Genomic DNA, 19,280 nt, shown 5'->3' on the forward strand with positions numbered 1-19,280 from the left:
CGCACAAGGATTGGGAGAGGTTTTCTGCAAGTTATTTTTCAATTGGTTTATGAAATGTTGTTAGTTTGCAGAATCAAGAACAAAAGTGCTATTTGTATGAAGGTTTTAATAATTACATTTGTCATTGCATTGTCTCTATGGGCTATTGCATTTGGTTGTTTCTCTGAGTTGTTTTACATTTGAACTAGAGGCACATCATAGTTGCAGTACAATAGTGTTGCAATTCTCGATTTCTTAAATCAAGAGACATTTTGAGATCGGAATCAATTCCTGTAGCTTCAAATGGGCCTATAGTTCATGAAATTGCATTATACAGATTGAATTGTGAGTGTTGAGGCAGAAATGAAATATTCTCTGTTGTTGTATTAACGATCATGGATGGTCAAAATGGTCAGGACACTTAACTATTTCATCTGACACAAAAAGGCTGGCCCAACCATAGTAAAATATCCAGACACATACACATAACAGATAACATTTAGGGAGAGGCCTTATTCCCAGCTAACCATCAAAATACATTGTATAAGATTTAAAACCAGCATGACGTAAGCCATGTTTTTGTTCGTCCTTTGCTGCACCATACAGTGTAACTGGTAACCATTAGGCCTATGCCCTTATTTCTCATGATGTCTCACGATGTCATTTCTACAAAGAGAACAAATCAAATAACATACGCTACATACACAAAAGTATGTGGACACCCCTTCCAATTAGTGGATTCGGCTATTTCATGCACACCTGTTGCTGACAGGTGTATAAAATCGAGCACACAGCCATGCAATCTCCATAGACAAACATTGGCAGTAGAATGGCCTTACTGAAGAGCTCAGTGAATTTCAACATGGCACCGTCATAGGGTGGCACCTTTCCAACAAGTCAGTTCCTCAAATGTCTGCCCTGCTAGAGCTGCACCGGTCAACTTTAAGTGCTGTTATTGTGAAGTGGAAATGTCTAGGAGCAACAACAGCTCAGCCGTGAAGTGGTAGGCCACATGAGCTCACAGATCGGGACTGTGTGTAAAAATTGTCCGTCCTTGGTTGCAACACTCACCACAGAGTTCCAAACTGCCTCTGGAAGCAATGTCAGCACGACTGTTTTGTCGGGAGCTTCATGAAATGGGTTTCCATAGACGAGCAGCCGCACGGAAGCCTAAGATCACCATGCGCAATGCCAAGCGTCGGCTAGAGTGGTTTAAAGCTTTCGCCATTGGACTCTGGAGCAGTGGAAACGTGTTCTCTGGAGTGATGAATCACGCTTCACTGTCTGGCAGTCCGACCAACAAATCTGAGTTTTGCGGATGCCAGGAGAATGCTACCTACCCCAATGCATAGTGCCAACTGTAAAGTTTGGTGGAGGAGGAATAATGGTCTGGGGTTGTTTTTAATGGTTCAGGATAGGCCCCTTAGTTCCAGTGAAGAGAAATCTTGACACTATAGCATACAGTGACATTCTAGACGATTCTGTGCTTACAACTTTGTGGCAACAATTTGGGGAAGGCCCTTTCCTGTTTCAGCATGACAATGCCCCCGTGCACAAAGCGAGGACCTTACAGAAATGGTTTGTCGAGATTGGTGTGGAAGAACTTGACCGGCTTGCACAGAGCCCTGACCTCAATCCCATCGAACAACTTTGGGATGCACTGGACCGCCGACTACGAGCCAGGCCTAATTGCCCAACGTCAGTGTCCGGCCACACTAATGCCCTTGTGGCTGAATGGAAGCAAGTCCCCGCAACAATGTTCCAACATCTAGTGGAAAGCTTCCCCAGAAGAGTGGAGGCTGTTATAGCAGCAAAGGGGGGACCAACTCCATATTAATGCCCATGATTTTGGAATGAGATGTTTGACGAGCAGGTGTCCACATACTTTTAGTCATGTAGGGTATTTCCCATTGAACAGATTGTAAACATGTCGATTATGGCAGCCCCCCGCACCTCTCTGATTCAGAGGGGTTGGGTTAAATGCGGAAGACAGATTTCAGTTGTACAACTGACTAGGTATCCCCCTTTCCCTTTCTTTGCTAAATGTATGGTCAATATTCAGGGGCAGTCTTCTGAGTACAGTCCAACCTAACTATCAGAACTGGTGCAAAAAACAATCTCTCGCCGTGAGTTAGAACACATCTGATGTGTACCTGACACATTGTTCTTTGTCCAGCAAGCAAACACAAATGGTAAATATTTAATTGAACTAGTGTGTAGCCTACCCTTACAGGACTATGATCATCTAGAAAGTCTGGCTCATTGAGCCTATATGGGACCCTGCAGTGGTTGGGTTTAAATGTTTCATGGGTGTTTCATATGAGTGGGTTTTATTAATGTAGTGCAAGGGTCTAAAGTGTTACATTAGCCATTGCTGATATGTATTTTATATTGCTTTGTCACCATAACATACAGAGCTTGCCTATAGAGTATTGTAGAGATAGCAGTAGGTCAGAATCCCCAGTCAAAGTAGCCATTGAGGAAAGTACTGTCTTTACTATGACCATTGATGTCAGTGTATTTTTAGACACATCACATTATGATGATGCTATTTCAAGCCTGCTGTTTCTAACTCACATTTCTGTCCCTGCATCTTTTTATTTCAATGCATACCTCTGTGCATTGTAAAGTACATGTTCTTTTTATGTCAACTATCAGTAAAACTTTGCATTCATGGGGATTTAGGATATACTGTTAAAAAACAAAATGTACACTTGTTATTGGTGTTGGGGGGAAATGAAATAAAATTGTAGATTGCCTTTAACTTGAGTCTTTGTTCTCCTTTGGAGATGTAGGCTATCATGTTTAATTATACATATTATAATGTTTGATCTGCATGTAATTGCACCCACATCCTGCACCCATGCTGGCATGCATTTTTTAGATGCATGCCAGCAAAGCCCCTACACAACACTAAACAATACATTAATTGCACTATAATGGTGACAAATGGTGCCCACAAACTGTTAGGGCCTACATAAAGCTGTCCCAACAGGAGTGCTTTCTTTTCAGCACCATGGAGTGAATCCTTCAAACTGCTACATCTGGATAATCAGCGGAGCCTTGTCTGGCAGCAAAACAGTTCATTCAGCCTCATTTACTTTTTAAAAAACATAGCTGATATAGCTGACCTGCTTATTAAACAAATGTGGTTTCTACTGACAATTGAGATTCACAAACTATGGCATAAGGGAATGAGTGGATAAAAGGCAATCCGTCATTTTGATTAAGACATTAATGAGAGAGCTAAAACTAAAACGTTTGTTCAGCACTTTTGAAATGTAAAGCGACAGAATTCTGAACAGGCTGTTTTTACAGTATTTTCCCTGTATACCAAGTCAGAACTGTAGGAAAAATAAAGGGGGCATATAAGCAGAAAATGAAATCTCGTACAATATTCAATGATGATTTCTCTAAAACAGGCTAGTATAGGCTACATGTGCACCACCAAGTCAGAACAGTAGTCTAAGTTATGAGGGGGAAAGGGACCAAATTATTAGGGTGAAGCACATGGGCTACTAACACCTTACTACACAACATACACTTAGTATTGCTTTCTTAGCTACATTATACAGTTGAAGTTTACATACACTTAGGTTGGAGTCATTAACACTCGTTTCTCAACCACTCCATACATTTCTTGTTAACAAACTATAGTTTTGGCAAGTTGGTTAGGACATCTACTTTGTGCATGACACAAGTATTTTTCCAACAATTGTTTATACAGACAGATTATTTCACTTTATTAACTGTATCACAATTCCAGTGGGTCAGAAGTTTACATACACTAAGTTGACTGTGCCTTTAAACAGCTTGTAAAATTCCAGAAAATGATGTCATGGATTTAGAAGATTCTGATAAGCTAATTGACATCATTTGAGTCAATTGGAGGTGTACCTGTGGATGTATTTCAAGGCCTACCTTCAAACTCAGTGCCCCTTTGCTTGACATCATGGGAAAATCAAAAGAAATCAGCCAAGACCTCAGATTTTTTTTTTGTAGACCTCCACATGTCTGGTTCATCCTTGGGAGCAATTTCCAAACGCCTGAAGGTACCACTTTCATCTGTACAAACAATAGTACGCAACTATAAACACCATGGGACCACGCAGCCATCATACCGCTCAGGAAGGAGACGCGTTCTGTCTCCTAGAGATGAACGTACTTGTGCGAAAAGTGCAAATCAATCCCAGAACAACATCAAAGGACCTTGTGAAGATGCTGGAGGAAACAGGTACAAAAGTATCTATTTCCACTGTAAAACGAGTCCTATATCGACATAAGCTGAAAGGCCGCTCAGCAAGGAAGAAGCCACTGCTCCAAAACAGCCATATAAAAGCCAGACTACGGTTTGCAACTGCACATGGGGACAAAGATTGTACTTTTTGGAGAAATGTCCTCTGGTCTGATGAAACAAAAACAGAACTATTTGGCCATAATGACCGTCGTTATGTTTGGAAGAAAAAGGGGGATGCTTGCAAGATGAAGAACACCATCCCAACCGTGAAGCACGGGGGTGGCAGCATCATGTTGTGGGGGTGCTTTGCTGCAAGAGGGACTGGTGAACTTCACAAAACAGATGGCATCATGAGGAAAGAAAATTATGTGGATATATTGAAGCAACACCTCAAGACATCAGTCAGGAAAATAAAGCTTTGTCGCAAATGGGTCTTCCAAATGGACAATGACCCCAAGCATACTTCCGAAGTTGTGGCAAAATGGATTAAATAAAACAGTCAAGGTATTGGAGTGGCCATTACAAAGCCCTGACCTCAATCCCATAGAAAACTTGTGGGCAGAACTGAAAAAGCGTGTGTGAGCAAGGAGGCCTACAAACCTGACTCCGTTACACCAGCTCTGTCAGGAGGAATGGGCCGAATATTCACCCAACTTATTGTGGGAAGCTTGTGGAAGGCTACCCGAGACGTTTGACCCAAGTTAAGCAATGCTATCAAATACATTTTGAGTGTATGTCAAATTCTGCTATAATAAATCATTCTCTATTCTGACATTTCACATTCTTAAAATAAAGTGGTGGCCCTAACTGACCTAAAACAGGGAATTTTAACTAGGATTAAATGTCAATAATTGTGAAACTGAGTTTTTAAATGTATTTGGCTAAAGTGTATGTATACGTCTGAATTAAACTGTATTATGTGACTAGTTAAGCACATTTTTACTCCTGAACATATTTAGGTATGCCATAACAGAGGTTGAATAATTATTGACTCAAGATTTTTTTTTTTTATGTATTTGGCTAAGATGTATAAACTTCCGACTTCAACTGTACATACCTCCCTGGCATATTACATAATTAATGCAGCAGCATATAACACATTTTTGGACTCGTGCTGTGCTCACTTGAACAGGAAGGTGGCACAGCGGTCCTTCTTGTGGGCACATTTTGTCATGAACCTTTTCATCAGTCTGGCATTCTCTGGATTTATGGTGCTTTCAAAACAACAGGGAACCCGGAAAAAACAAGATTGAAACATGTCAGTGATCTTCAAGTCGGAGCTCTAGAAAGAGGCCCGAGTTCCCGAGTTGGATGACTGTTCAAAACGTATTTTCCCAGTCCGAGTTCCCACTTGTCTTTAACTCACTGAAGTTTGAGATTTCCCAGTTGTTTTGAACACAGCAGAAGTTATGCTGGATTGATAGCATGGCGAATGTATTCAACCTTTTCTGGCCCATGGTGTTGCCTGTGAATGTTTATCCATTTAAACTAGGAAAAGAGACCCTTATACCGTGACTTGAAGCACACACCCTCTCCACCGAATAGCAGGGGAAACAAAATAGTGATTGCTTTGCAACGCTTGCAGTTAGCCACTGATTCCTTCCAAACCACCCATTGTTGAAATTTCCAAATTGTTGTGTAATGTTTATGTCCAAGTTTTATCTATAATTTCTCTTCATATGACAAGGACTGAAAAGGATTTGCCAGTAGATTGTCAAAGTGATTCATGATGATGTCTAGCTTGCTAGCTAAGATTTTGAAAGTTAGACGTTAACATGATCAGTCCAATTAAAGTTATGGTAGATATCACGTGATGTAATTTTATCTTCTTTTTTTTTTGCTAAACAGGTGGGGGAACAGTAGACTACATATCCTCTGACAGTTCCTACATTTTGCCACAATTAGGTTAGGTGGGAAAATCCGTAATTGTGCAAAAGATGAAGGACATAAACTTCCAAGAGAAACACTACACATTTGATCAGTCAGAAATATAATTTCTCGATTCAGACATAACAGCGCTACTCTGATTGGCTAGGGATTTCTTCTCCTTAGCGCTAAATGGCTATTCACAGACTCGCCCCTCCTTGCCTCCAGTAAGTTCCATTATGGAAATTAAAGGTGTGTTTACAATACTTCTTTCTTTGAAATATGAACAAGTAGGATTTTAAAACAGCTTCACAGTCTAAATCTTAAGAGTAAATTATGTAATTTATTCTTCTGATGCAACACTATCACATACTATGACAATTTAGACGCAATGATGGTATTAACGATGGTGGGCTCCCTATTGGATATTGGTACGGCCTGAATCCTCTGAACTCGCGATACATGTAACCAGTAGGCTACATTCTCAAGATATCAGACAGTTTACATGTGTCTTAATAGTTCTTGATACATTGTGTCGCTGGCAGTAGTGGGTTTTTATTAGATTGTCCTTTTTCTCTACATATTTTCCATTGAAACATGCTGCGTGTGAGATCGGCATTGTGCCATTCTTGGAGGGGGTACGTAATTTCACATGAACATACACGATACAAACTCACCTTAGCTTTGACTTTTCGTAACCTAATGTAATTTGCAATATTTCGGTAGTTGACAGTCGATTTCTGACTTATGATTGTTGCTTAACCAGAACGTTTTTTGCCACACTGTACAATTGGCCAATTAGGACAATTACAAATAAACTGCCAATTAAAGGCAATAATGCTAAATGTGTTATGTAATGATTTAAGAAATGTTTTCCTTGTCAACCACCAGACCCTTTCAACGCGAGCTAAATGAGTTTAAATAAGTTCTTCATGATTTTGTTTCTTCCGGTTAACATTCCAAGGCGCGTGCGTGAAGGTAACACCAGATCACCCATTGACAGAGAAGCATCTGTGTAAATATGGGAAGGCAGTAGGCTAATAATTTCATTGAGTTCATATGTGTGCGTCTGTGTGTCAGGGCAGAGGGATTTAAGTTTTAATTTTAAATATTTGAATACCAGCCCCTGTCTCCCCAGTTTGAAACACTGACCTTCACTGACTGTTTAGTTTGGCGGTGTTGTAACTTTTCCACAAATAACTTTTAAATAGACACTTCACCCTGACTCACAGATAGGAGTATAATAAGAAAAAAAGCCTTATTGCAATTGTTTGCTTGATGCTATAGGGAGTCTCGGCCAGAATAACTGATGTGAAATTACCTCTAGTAAATTACTTATTCCAGCTGACACAAGACAGCAGCTTGCCAACATGTAGCAGTGAAGAGGCAGGACAGAATCAGCATGGAGACCACCTGTATACTCATTAGACTGAGTTCAACATTGTACCACAACCACAATCTACATGGCCAGTAAAGCCTTATTCAGGTCAAAAGCATTGTGCCTGGTTTATACAATGTGAGGATTTGGATTTGCCTCAAAATGAACCTGAATGGCATTCATTCCTATCCATCAACATATTAAAACAAAGCTGTATAAAGGGTGAAGTGAATGAATGGCCAGTAGGCTACCTCAGGTATAGGGCTGTAACACATTGATGAACACATTTTTCAGGATGAGACACATTCCATCCAAAAATCTGATACTGTGTGGAAATATCTTCTGGCCGAGACTCCCTATAAAATGTAAATGTAAATATCTACTGCATGCATATCTGTCTGTCTTCACTTGGTGTGCATTGCTCCTAGCATGTGTGTCTGCCTGTGTGCAGTTTCAGGACATTCCCCTGTGCAGCTGTTGAGGTGAAGAATGAGCCCATCCTGGGATTCAACGAGGGCAGTCCAGAGAGGGCCAAGCTGCAGAAGGTACACACCATGCACACAATCATACATGCACACACTCTCAAGCAAACATAACCTCCACCTGCACCATTCAGTATATGCCCTTCATGACCTACAACAAGGTCATCTATCTAAAAGGTGAGACACAATAATTGTGTGTGTGTGATAGGCCCTGGATGACCTGAAGGGGAAGACAGAGGAGATTCCCTGTGTGGTTGGAGATGAACATGTGTGGACCAAAGACATCAGATACCAGCTATCAGTGAGTAGAGTCAACAGCATGTCCCTAATCTGAGCAAACTATTGCTCCATGCTGCCTGCAAATATGGGAGCCTGGAGACTGAAGCTCTCTTTTCAGTCACACTGCTGCTCAGATACACAGCATACTGTCTAAGCCAAATCGAAGCATTCAAGGCCTGTCAAGTTAAACTGTAAATGACTGTAATACCGTTGGGTTATCAGCTGTGTGTTATCTTCGGGTTTTGATAAGATCCATTGGCTATCATAAACCAACATGCTACTTGTGCTGGAGGCCTGCCTGTTATTTCTACCTTTTGATAAAGACCAGTACCACACTCTCTTTACATTTTATTTCCTGAAGGTATTATAACCGATTGATCAATGTAATTATTTTCTTTTCAAAGCCCTTCAACCACTCACACAAACTGGCCAAGTTTTGCTATGCTGACAAGGTAATCTAAGAGTACAATTCTTCTGTTTTTATGTGTCAGACATTTTCCAAGATTTACATGACATGACATGACTGGATGGTGTTGCCTCGGTATGATTGATACAGGACCTGCTCAACAAAGCTATCTTAGCCTCTGTGGCGGCGAGGAGAGAATGGGACCTGAAACCCATCCAGGACCGAGCCCAGGTCCTCTTTAAGGCTGCTGACATCATCAGTGGACCTAAGAGAGCTGAGATTCTGGCCAAGACCATGATAGGCCAGGTACAGTGAACTATTTAGCCTACATGGGGTTTTCATAGTCTTACTGTATATTTGTGGTATTGTTGAATATCATCAAGGGGATCTCCTCTGTTTGAATTGAGTGATATTCATCCCCTCTGCTTTCTATTTAATATTTTTTTCTAGGGCAAGACAGTAGTGCAGGCAGAGATTGATGCGGCTGCAGAGCTAATAGACTTCTTCCGTTTCAATGCGAAGCACGCTGTTGAACTGGAGAGCCAGCAGCCCCTGGACAGTGATGGTAGCACCAACACCATGCTCTACCGTGGGCTGGAGGTGAGCACTCACTGGTCCTAGCATTATCTGTTCAATTTAATAATAGTCAGTCACAGACAAAAACCTGTATACTTGGGGATATGTTAGGATTGATTTCTGGAACTTTTATATTCCAGGACTTTTTATGTCAACACTTTTATTTCCCCTTTAACTATAGGGTTTTGTAGCTGCTGTTGCCCCATTTAACTTCACTGCAATTGGTGGAAACCTAGCAGGTACACCTGCTCTCATGGTAAGTCCCCCCCTACTAACAACAATACAAACATTTCCTTATAGTTGTAATTTACTTCACATTAAGTTCCTCGTGTGTCTTGTTGGTTATAGTCTGAATTGAACTGGACTTTCTTTGTTTGCCCTGGCTCTGTGTTTGTCAGGGTAATGTAGTTCTGTGGAAGCCTAGCGACACAGCCATGTCAGCTAGCTACGCCGTATACAATGTCCTGCGGGAGTCAGGGTTACCCCCCAACATCATCCAGTTTGTGCCAGCCGACGGACCAGTGTTTGGAGACACCATCACTTCCTCTGAACATCTGGCTGGCATCAACTTCACCGGCAGTGTCCCGTATGTGTCCGTCTGTATACGTTTATGTATATTAACCTGAAACTGTTTGCCACTTTTAATTTAGACCAGTTTCACATAATGTGTGATAACCCCTGTATTTTCTTAACAACCCATTCATCTTTTTCAGGACCTTCAAGCGCCTGTGGAAACAAGTGGCCCAGAACCTGGATATCTACAAGAACTTCCCTCGGGTGGGAGGAGGTGGGTGGAGCAACAGCCCGTACACCACCACACACTAGCTGTACAGCCCGTACATCGCCAGGCACTAGCTGTACAGCCCGTACACCGCCAGGCACTAGCCGTACACCGCCAGGCACTAGCCGTACACCGCCAGGCACTAGCCGTACACCGCCAGGCACTAGCCGTACACCGCCAGGCACTAGCCGTACACCGCCAGGCACTAGCCGTACACCGCCAGGCACTAGCCGTACACCGCCAGGCACTAGCCGTACAGCCCGTACCTGGCCACGCGCTGGCTGTACACCGCCACGCGCTGGCTGTACCTGGCCACGCGCTGGCTGTACCTGGCCACGCGCCGGCTGTACCTGGCCACGCGCCGGCTGTACCTGGCCACGCGCCGGCTGTACCTGGCCACGCGCCGGCTGTACCTGGCCACGCGCCGGCTGTACCTGGCCACGCGCCGGCTGTACCTGGCCACGCGCCGGCTGTACCTGGCCACGCGCCGGCTGTACCTGGCCACGCGCCGGCTGTACCTGGCCACGCGCCGGCTGTACCTGGCCACGCGCCGGCTGTACACCGCCACGCGCCGGCTGTACACCGCCACGCGCCGGCTGTACACCGCCACGCGCCGGCTGTACACCGCCACGCGCCGGCTGTACACCGCCACGCGCCGGCTGTACACCGCCACGCGCCGGCTGTACACCGCCACGCGCCGGCTGTACACCGCCACGCGCCGGCTGTACACCGCCACGCGCCGGCTGTACACCGCCACGCGCCGGCTGTACACCGCCACGCGCCGGCTGTACACCGCCACGCGCCGGCTGTACACCGCCACGCGCCGGCTGTACACCGCCACGCGCCGGCTGTACAGCCCGTACACCGCCACGCGCCAGCTGTACACCGCCACGCGCCAGCTGTACACCGCCACGCGCCAGCTGTACACCGCCACGCGCCAGCTTCTTAACACCAGCTCGCTTAACCCAGAAGCCAGCTGCACCAATGTGTCTGAGGAAACACTGTTCAACTGACAACCAAAGTCAACCTGCAGGTGCCCGGCCTGCCACAAGGAGACACTAGAGCGCGATGAGCGAAGTAAAGCCCCCCCCCCCCCGGCCAGTAGTGCGCCGCCCTATAGGACTCCCGGTCATGGCCGTTTGACACAACCTAGGATCGAACACCAGGCTGTAGTGATGCCGCAACACTGCCTTAGACCGCTGCGATGCAGTGCCTTAGACCTCTGCGCTACTCGGAAGGACTATAATTATGGTTTTATTAGCCCTTTAAATTGTCCATTTGTCACATCCCGAACCTATATTACTCTTTACACATTGCTTCACTGACGTTCTCATCTGTCATGTCTTTCAGAATGCGGCGGTAAGAACTTCCACTTTGTGCACAAGTCTGCGGATGTGCAGAGCGTGGTGACTGGGACCATCCGCTCTGCGTTTGAGTACGGAGGGCAGAAGTGCTCAGCCTGCTCCAGGATGTATGTACCAGACTCCCTGTGGCCCCAGATCAAACAGGGGCTCCTGGACATCCACAAGCAGCTCAAAGTTGGAGACGTGAGTGGGCAGCTGACCTTAGCTCTGAGGACTGTCAGAATCATCAGTGACTGGCACTAGGGTTATTTTGGTGGGAATAGATACAGCCAGTTGAGTTGTTCTGCTGTAGCAGTTCTTTAAAAGCGTTGAAGTTTATACTGTAAGTGTTCATTCGTTGTCAGGTTAAGTGTCTTTCTGTCTCCCCTGTCTAGCCCGTGGAGGACTGGAGTACATTCTTCTCTGCTGTGATTGATGACAAGGTACAGTACTGTGACATTTTCACCACACTGGATGCTTGATTAGAACCAGCTTTATTACTTCTGAACAAGATTAATGTTTATATTTTCAAAATTATTTATTCTTCTTTTAGTCCTTTGCTCGTATTAAGAAGTGGTTGGACCATGCCAAGTCATCCCCTAAGTTGAACATAATTGCTGGGGGCCACTGTGATGACAAGAAGGGTTACTTTGTGGAGCCGACCATCATTGAGAGCACAGACCCACAGGAAGCCATCATGGCCGAGGTAAGACTTGATATTGTAGATCACCTCTTTCCCCATCACTGTTAGCCTATGGAACTTCATAATGTTACTCTGTTATGGACCTGATTAGACAACCTACTGTGATACTATACTCGCTGTGTCTAGGGGCCCTACGCTTGCCTAATTGTTCTGTAACCTGACTAGGCAGGTGCATTACTGTGAAAGTATGAATGTGTGGTCCGGGTTGGGTGTGGTTGTGCCTGGGAACAGAGTGTTTGCTTACTGGGGATCCGGGGGGACAGTTCCGGCGTGACTCTGGTCGGGCCAGCACAAGCGGGTCGTTGATGTTCAGTTGGTGATTGAAAAACTCCAAAAGGGCATGTCAAACGAAAGATACAAAACCAAAAGCTCCGTGGGTCGGGAGATAACCCTCGTTCAGCTGATTAGCTTGGTAATCCCCCCACCTGTACACACACCACAGACTTCTTATGCATACCGGAGCTTCGTTGAATGGCCCAGAGTGCCACTTTCCCCAAGGGGTGGGATGTGTAACTGTGGCCTGACTGTGTGCTAACTGGCCTACCACACCTACTACATAACATTGCCAGTTGAAAGATCTCAGAATTAACATCTGACAACCATGTGTTCTCACTTCTTTGAACCAACCTGCCAGAGTTATACCAGACATACATACCGAACATGTCAGAATTACTTGACAGACTCAGTTGGGTTTGAATTGCTGAAAAATGACTGACTTGTTCATTTATTCTAGTCTAATAGATATTGCTCTCTTAAGGAGAAAAGGAGCAGGATTATTTTATCAGTTTTAACTGAGGCCAGCGGTCAGGCTGAGGGCTAAGTGCTTGGATTGATTTATATACATGTACAATGCCTTCAGAAGGCATTCATACCCCTTGACTTATTCCACATTTTGTTGGTACAGCCTGAATTCAAAATTGATTAAATAGTTTTTTTCTCTCACCCATCGACACACAATACCCCATCATGAAAAAGTGATTATTTAAAAAGAATGTTGCCAATTGATTGAAAATGAGATACAGGAATATCTAATTGACAGAAGTATTCGCACACCTAAGTCAATACTTTGTAGAAGCAACTTTGACAGGGATTACAGCTGTGAGTCTTTCTGGGTAAGTCTCTAAGAGCTTTCCACACCTTCATTGTGCAACATTTGCTAATTAATTAATAACGTCACCATGCTCAAAGGGATATTCAATCATTTTTACCTATCTACCAATAGGTGCCCTTCTTTGCGAGGCATTGGAAAACCTCCATGGTCTTTGTGGTTGAATCTGTTTGAAAGTCACTGCTCAACTGAGGAACCTTACAATTATCTGTATGTGTGGGGTACAGAGATGAGGTAGTCATTCAAAAATCATGTTAAACACTATTGCACACAATGTGAGTCTATGCAACATACAATTGAAGTCGGAAGTTTACATATACACTAAGGTTGGAGTCATTAAAACTCATTTTTCAACCACTCCACAAATTTCTTGTTAACAAACTATAGTTTTGGCAAGTCGGTTAGGACATCTACTTTGTACACGACAAAAGTAATTTTTCCAACAATTGTTTAGACAGATTATTTCACTTATAATTCACTGCATCACAATTCCAGTGGGTCAGAAGTTTACATACACTAAGTTGACTGTGCCTTTAAACAGCTTGGAAAATTCCAGAAAATGATGATTTCATGGCTTTAGAAGATTCTGATAGGCTAATTTACATCACTTGAGTCAATTGGAGGTGTACCTGTGGATGTATTTCAATGCTTACCTTCAAACTCAGTGCCTCTTTGCTTGACATCATGGGAGAATCAAAAGAAGTCAGCCAAGGCCTCAGCAAATAATTGTAGACCTCCACAAGTCTGGTTCATCCTTGGGAGCAATTTCCAAATGTCTGAAGGTACCACGTTCATCTGTACAAACAATAGTACGCAAGTACTGAGCGGTATGACAGCTGCTTGGTCCCATGGTATTTATACTTGCGTACTATTGTTTGTACAGATGAACGTGGTACCTTCAGACATGGGTCTTCCAAATGGACAGTGACCCCAAGCATACTTCCAAAGTTGTGGCAAAATGGCTTAAGGACAACAAAGTCAAGGTATTGGAGTGGCCATCACAAAACCCTGACCTCAATCCTATAGAAAATGTGTGTGCAGAACTGAAAAAGCGCGGGCGAGCAAGGAGGCCTACAAACCTGACTCCCGTTACACCAGCTTTGTCAGGAGGAATGGGCCGAAGTTCACCGAACTTATTGTGGGAAGCTTGTGGAAGGCTACCCAAAACATTTTACCCAAGTTAAACAATTTAAAAGCAATGCTACCAAATACTAATTGAGTGTATATAAACTTCTGACCCACTGGGAATTTGATGAAAGAAATAAAAGCTGAAATAGAATGATTTATCTACTGAGTTTTTAAATGTATTTAGCTTAAGTGTATGTAAACTTCTGAATTCAACTGTATTATGTGACTAGTTAAGCACATTTTTTTCTCCTGAACATATTTAGGTATGCCATAACAGAGGTTGAATAATTATTGACTCAAGAAATTTCAGCTTTCCGTTTTTAATTAATAAAATTTGAAAAACATAATTCCATTGACATTACGTGAGTATTGTGTGTAGTCCAGTGACCCAAAAAATCAAAATGTAATCCATTTAAAATTCAAGCTATAAAGTCAAGATGGGTGAATACTTTCGGTAAGCACTGTATAAAGCGATATATGGAATGGACACTTCATATTTTGTTTAACTAAAGCCATGTTTCACGCTCTGCTTCATAAATAGGGGACTGGGACAGTCCTCCTTGCTCCAGAACTTCATTAAGGTAGCTCAATTAATATAGAAATGTATAACTAACTTTTTTAACTCTGTTCTTGATGAACGTCCTGTAGGAAATCTTTGGCCCAGTTCTGTCTGTCTATGTTTATCCTGAGAACAACTACAAGGAGGTTCTAAACCTTATAGACAACACATCACCATACGCCCTGACAGGAGCGGTCTTTGCTCTTGACAAGTAAGTTAGAACACTCCATCTGGTTTTCTATGGTGTGGCAAAATTTTACTGTGAAAGGGTTGCTTGCTCCATGAAGACCGAACATAATATAGTTATCCCTATAACTTTTCAGATAATTTATTATGGATGCCAACCACACCTACTATGATCTGCTCATTGATAATAGATTTGACTTTACACTGAAATTGACACTTGTCAAGAAAACGTCCTAATCCTTTAATCATATTTGTTCCAGGAATGTTGTAGATGAGGCAGCTAAGGCCTTGAGGAACGCTGCAGGAAATTACTACGTGAATGACAAGTGCACCGGCTCGATTGTCGCCCAGCAGCCGTTTGGTGGCGCCAGAGCTTCAGGTAAAATGACCCACACACCACTCCAAAGCGTTGATATTCATTTGATTTTTATGAAGTAGGACTTTTCATGACTCCTGGTGAGCTCTCTGTGTCTGACATAATGCCTTCTGCCTACATCATTTTTATTAACATGAAATAGGATGAATATAAGCAGTTATAACAGCTAAAACGTGAACTTTCTTGTCTGCATAGGTACCAATGACAAACCTGGTGGTCCTCACTACGTCCTGCGATGGACATCCCCACAGGTGGTCAAGGCCACCCACGTCCCGCTCAGAGAATGGAAGTACCCATACATGGGTTAAAAAGACAGTACTGTACCCCGTCCCCAACCATTAGGCCCTCCTCATCCAATCCTAGCTTTGTAGAGGACTCTTTAGGCTTTTTCTCCTATCCTTCTTTCCAGTCAAGACTGACAATGAAATTAAGAGAGAAACCCTCTCCTTACTCGTCCAAGTTTTAGTCCTTTTTGGCCCTTACAAGCCTGCACTGAAGCTAGACACAAGTACAAATGTAATTATTAGCTCAGGGTTTCCCCAACCTGGTCCTCGGGACTCCAAGGGGTGCACGTTTTTGTTCTAGCACAACACAGTTGATTCAAATAATCAACTAATCATCAAGCTTTGATTATTTGAAATCAACTGTGTAGTGTTAGGGCAAAACCAAAACATACACCCCTTGAGGTCCCGAGGACCGAGTTGGGGAAATGCTCTATTAGCTGTTCTAAATTAAAAGGGGGAGCAACAGCGCCCCTCTCTGGAACTTCATGAGATCAGCAGGAGCTGAGCCAGCTCAGGCTGCCTGCTAGCTGTACAGAAGAACAGCGCACTGAAACGTCCCATGGATCCACAGACAGTACCAGTCGAAAGTTTGGACACACCTACTCATTCAAGGGTTTTTATTCATTTTTTTACTATTTTCTACATTGTAGAAAAATAGTGAAGACATCAACACTATGAAATAACACACATGGAATCATATAGTAACCAAAAAAGTGTTAAAATATATTTTACTTTGTTTAAGTCATTCAAAATAGCCACCCTTTGGCTTGATGACCGCTTTACACACTCTTGGCATTCTCTCAACCAGCTTCACGAGGAATGATTTTTCAACAGTCTTGAAGGAGTTCAAACATGTGCTGAGCACTTGTTGGCTGCTCTTCCTTCATTCTGCGGTCCAACTCATCCCAAACCATCTCAATTGGGTTGAGGTTGGGTGATTGTGGAGCCTAGTCATCTGATGCAGCACCATCACTCTCCTTGTTCAAATAGCCCTTACACAGCCTGGATGTGTGTTTTGGATCATTGTCCTGTTAAAAAACAAATGATAGTTCCACTAATCGTAAACCAGATGGGATGGCGTATCACTGCAGAATGCTGTGGTAGCCATGCTGGTTAAGTGTGCCTTGAATTCTAAATAAATCACTGAGCAAAGCACCACATGAGGAGATCATCCGTTCACCTACTCTGCGTCTCACAAAGACAAGGTGGGTAGAACCAAAAATCTCAAATTTGGACTCGTTAGACCAGAGGACAGATTTCCACCGTTCTAATGTCCATTCCTTGGGTTTCTTGGCCCAAGCAAGTCTCTTCTTCGTGTTGGTGTTCCTTAGTAGTGGTTTCTTAGCAGCAATTCGGCCATGAAGGCCTGATTCACACGGTCTCCTCTGAACAGTTGATGTTGAAATATGCCTGTTACTTTAACTCTGAAGCATTTATTTGGGCTGCAAGGCTGTTAACTCTAATGAACTTATCCTCTGCAGCAGAAGTAACTCTGGGTCTTCCTTTCCTGTGGCAGTCCTCATGAGAGCCCGTTTCATCATATCTCTTGATTGTTATTGTGACTGTACTTGAAGAAACTCTGAAAGTTATTGACATTTTCCGGATTGACTGACCTTCAAGTAATAATGGACTGTTGTTTCTCTGCTTATTTGAGCTGTTCTTGCTATAATATGGACTTGGTCTTGTACCAAATAGGGCTATCTTCTGTATACCACCCCTACCTTGTTACAACACAACTGATTGGCTCAAACGCATTAAGAAGGAAAGAAATTCCACAAATGAACTTTTAACGCACACCTGTTAATTTAAATGCATTCCAGGTGAAAAATATATTTTGATTTGTTTTACACTTTTGGTTTCTACATGATTCCATATGTGTAATTTCATAGTTTTGATGTCTTCTGTTATTCTACAATGTAGAAAATAGTGATGATAAAGAAAAAGCCTTGAATGAGTACGTGTCCAAACTTTTGACTGGTACTGTAGTTAAACTGTTTGGTCTACCATAGATTCAACAGAGATTTACTATTAGTTCTAATTAATCAATCTTCTGTTTTTAATTAAATGGCTGCTGTATCTGAGCCTCTGTTTCTGACAATCTCAGTACTGACTGGTCCTGAGGCTACTCACTGTTAAGTTTTCCACATGTCCTGCTGTTTTTTATTATTATACAAAACTCACTATATATTATAAGTATTAACTGACCATCTGTCATGACAAAAACAATAACCCAACGTTTCGATTATATTTCATGACCGCTACGGTACAAGTATCAAAACCCAATGTTTATCATTTTAGGTTTTCTGTTCCCTATGATTGTAAAAAAGAGGAAAGGATGGCTGTTACCATCCATTTTTGGTGCTAAAAAAGTCCTTACTAACCGTCCTTCTTAACCTATATTCAGTAAACATGGTTGTGTGTATCGAAACTACAATAATGTGGTTTTCCTCACTGTGTTTTGGTTTGCTGTGTTATCACACTGTAATACTCAACCCCCTGACTATCTCTGATAGGAAGGTGATGCACTTGTTACAATTGAGCTATGGCTTGGCCTACAGTATCTAGCTATGAGGGTGCCATTGCCTTTTTACGTAAACCCTGCTTTGCCATCTAATCAGGTTTATTTCAGCAACAGCACACTAACTGTTGTTTTCAAATTTTACTGAGTGTTTGCCCCTTAAAAAAAAAAAAATGTTTCAACTGCATATGATTGCTCAGTCTAAATCTCAATTTCATGTCATCTTGCTTTTAAAACAAAAGTTGAGGAGGATATATTTTCATAAATGTGTTTTCTGTTAAATGTTAATATAAATGTTTTGTTGTCTAATGTGCCTGTATTGGCAATATTAGGGATTTACCTTAATTGAATTAGCATTATAATACATTTAATAATTTCTGAAATTATATTAAACTTGTTTTTAATGTCATCTTTTTGTTTCTGAATGTGGCTTGCTTGACCATTTCTTGTTGTTAATGAGACTGACACATTTAAGTTGGTGTTCCTTCAGGTTCTTTAGCCAATTTGACGAGTTGAAATGAATGTGACCAGTGGGAACTGGGCGCACTGTTCCACACTGAGGTGTCAAAGTACAAATCTGAGGTTTTTACTGCCTGTTGTTGGAGTGTTTCCCAGCACACTACCTTGTCACACTCACTGTGGTGTCTTTAGTGTCACACTCCTGTCACATCAAAGTCAGATGTGAGGACACCTCATTACTGGGCCTCTGGCATACTCTCCCATCGTTCAAAGTGTTAGACACACTTCTACGCACAAGGCCAAGCGTCAGTGCTGTAAGTGTAGACATGGGAAAGGGCACTGCCTGCCTGACACACCAAAACATTAAGTACATCTGCTCTTTTCATGACAGACTAACCAGGTGAATCCAGGTGAAAGCTATGATCCCTTATTGATGTCACATTTTAAATCCACTTCAATCAGTGTAGATGAAGGGGAGTAGACAGGTTAAAGATTGATTTTTAAGCCTTGACACATGGATTATGTACTGTATGTGTGCCATTCAGACTGTGAATGGGAAAAACAAAATATTTAAGTACCGGGGTATGGTGGTAGGTGCCAAGCGCACCGGTTTATGTCAAGAACTGCAACAC

General features: G+C 42.7%; 1 protein-coding gene across 1 annotated transcript; it reads left to right on the forward strand.

The window, feature by feature from the left end:
• The first annotated feature begins 6,547 nt into the window (after positions 1–6,547).
• aldh4a1 (aldehyde dehydrogenase 4 family, member A1) lies at positions 6,548–15,846 on the forward strand. The gene is made up of 15 exons (XM_039008410.1): positions 6,548–6,720; positions 7,912–8,005; positions 8,151–8,243; positions 8,626–8,673; positions 8,778–8,933; positions 9,078–9,227; positions 9,385–9,459; positions 9,602–9,789; positions 9,917–9,990; positions 11,335–11,531; positions 11,723–11,770; positions 11,881–12,033; positions 14,915–15,036; positions 15,272–15,390; positions 15,583–15,846. Exons 1-15 carry the CDS (start codon positions 6,680–6,682, stop codon positions 15,693–15,695), a joined length of 1,671 nt encoding a protein of 556 aa, XP_038864338.1. The 5' UTR covers positions 6,548–6,679; the 3' UTR covers positions 15,696–15,846.
• The last annotated feature ends 3,434 nt before the right edge of the window (positions 15,847–19,280 follow it).

The sequence above is a fragment of the Salvelinus namaycush genome, chromosome 2 (genome assembly GCF_016432855.1).
Source record: "Salvelinus namaycush isolate Seneca chromosome 2, SaNama_1.0, whole genome shotgun sequence".
Lineage (NCBI taxonomy): Eukaryota > Metazoa > Chordata > Actinopteri > Salmoniformes > Salmonidae > Salvelinus > Salvelinus namaycush.

What these genes read in the sequence shown, in the direction of transcription:
- aldh4a1 (XM_039008410.1), top strand. Translation starts at nt 6,680, where the DNA reads ATGCTGCGTGTGAGATCGGCATTGTGCCATTCTTGGAGGGG. An exon ending in ACATCAGATACCAGCTATCA is followed by an intron (nt 8,244 to 8,625) that starts GTGAGTAGAGTC and finishes TTCTTTTCAAAG; the next exon opens with CCCTTCAACCACTCACACAA. An exon ending in CTGCTGTGATTGATGACAAG is followed by an intron (nt 11,771 to 11,880) that starts GTACAGTACTGT and finishes TTCTTCTTTTAG; the next exon opens with TCCTTTGCTCGTATTAAGAA.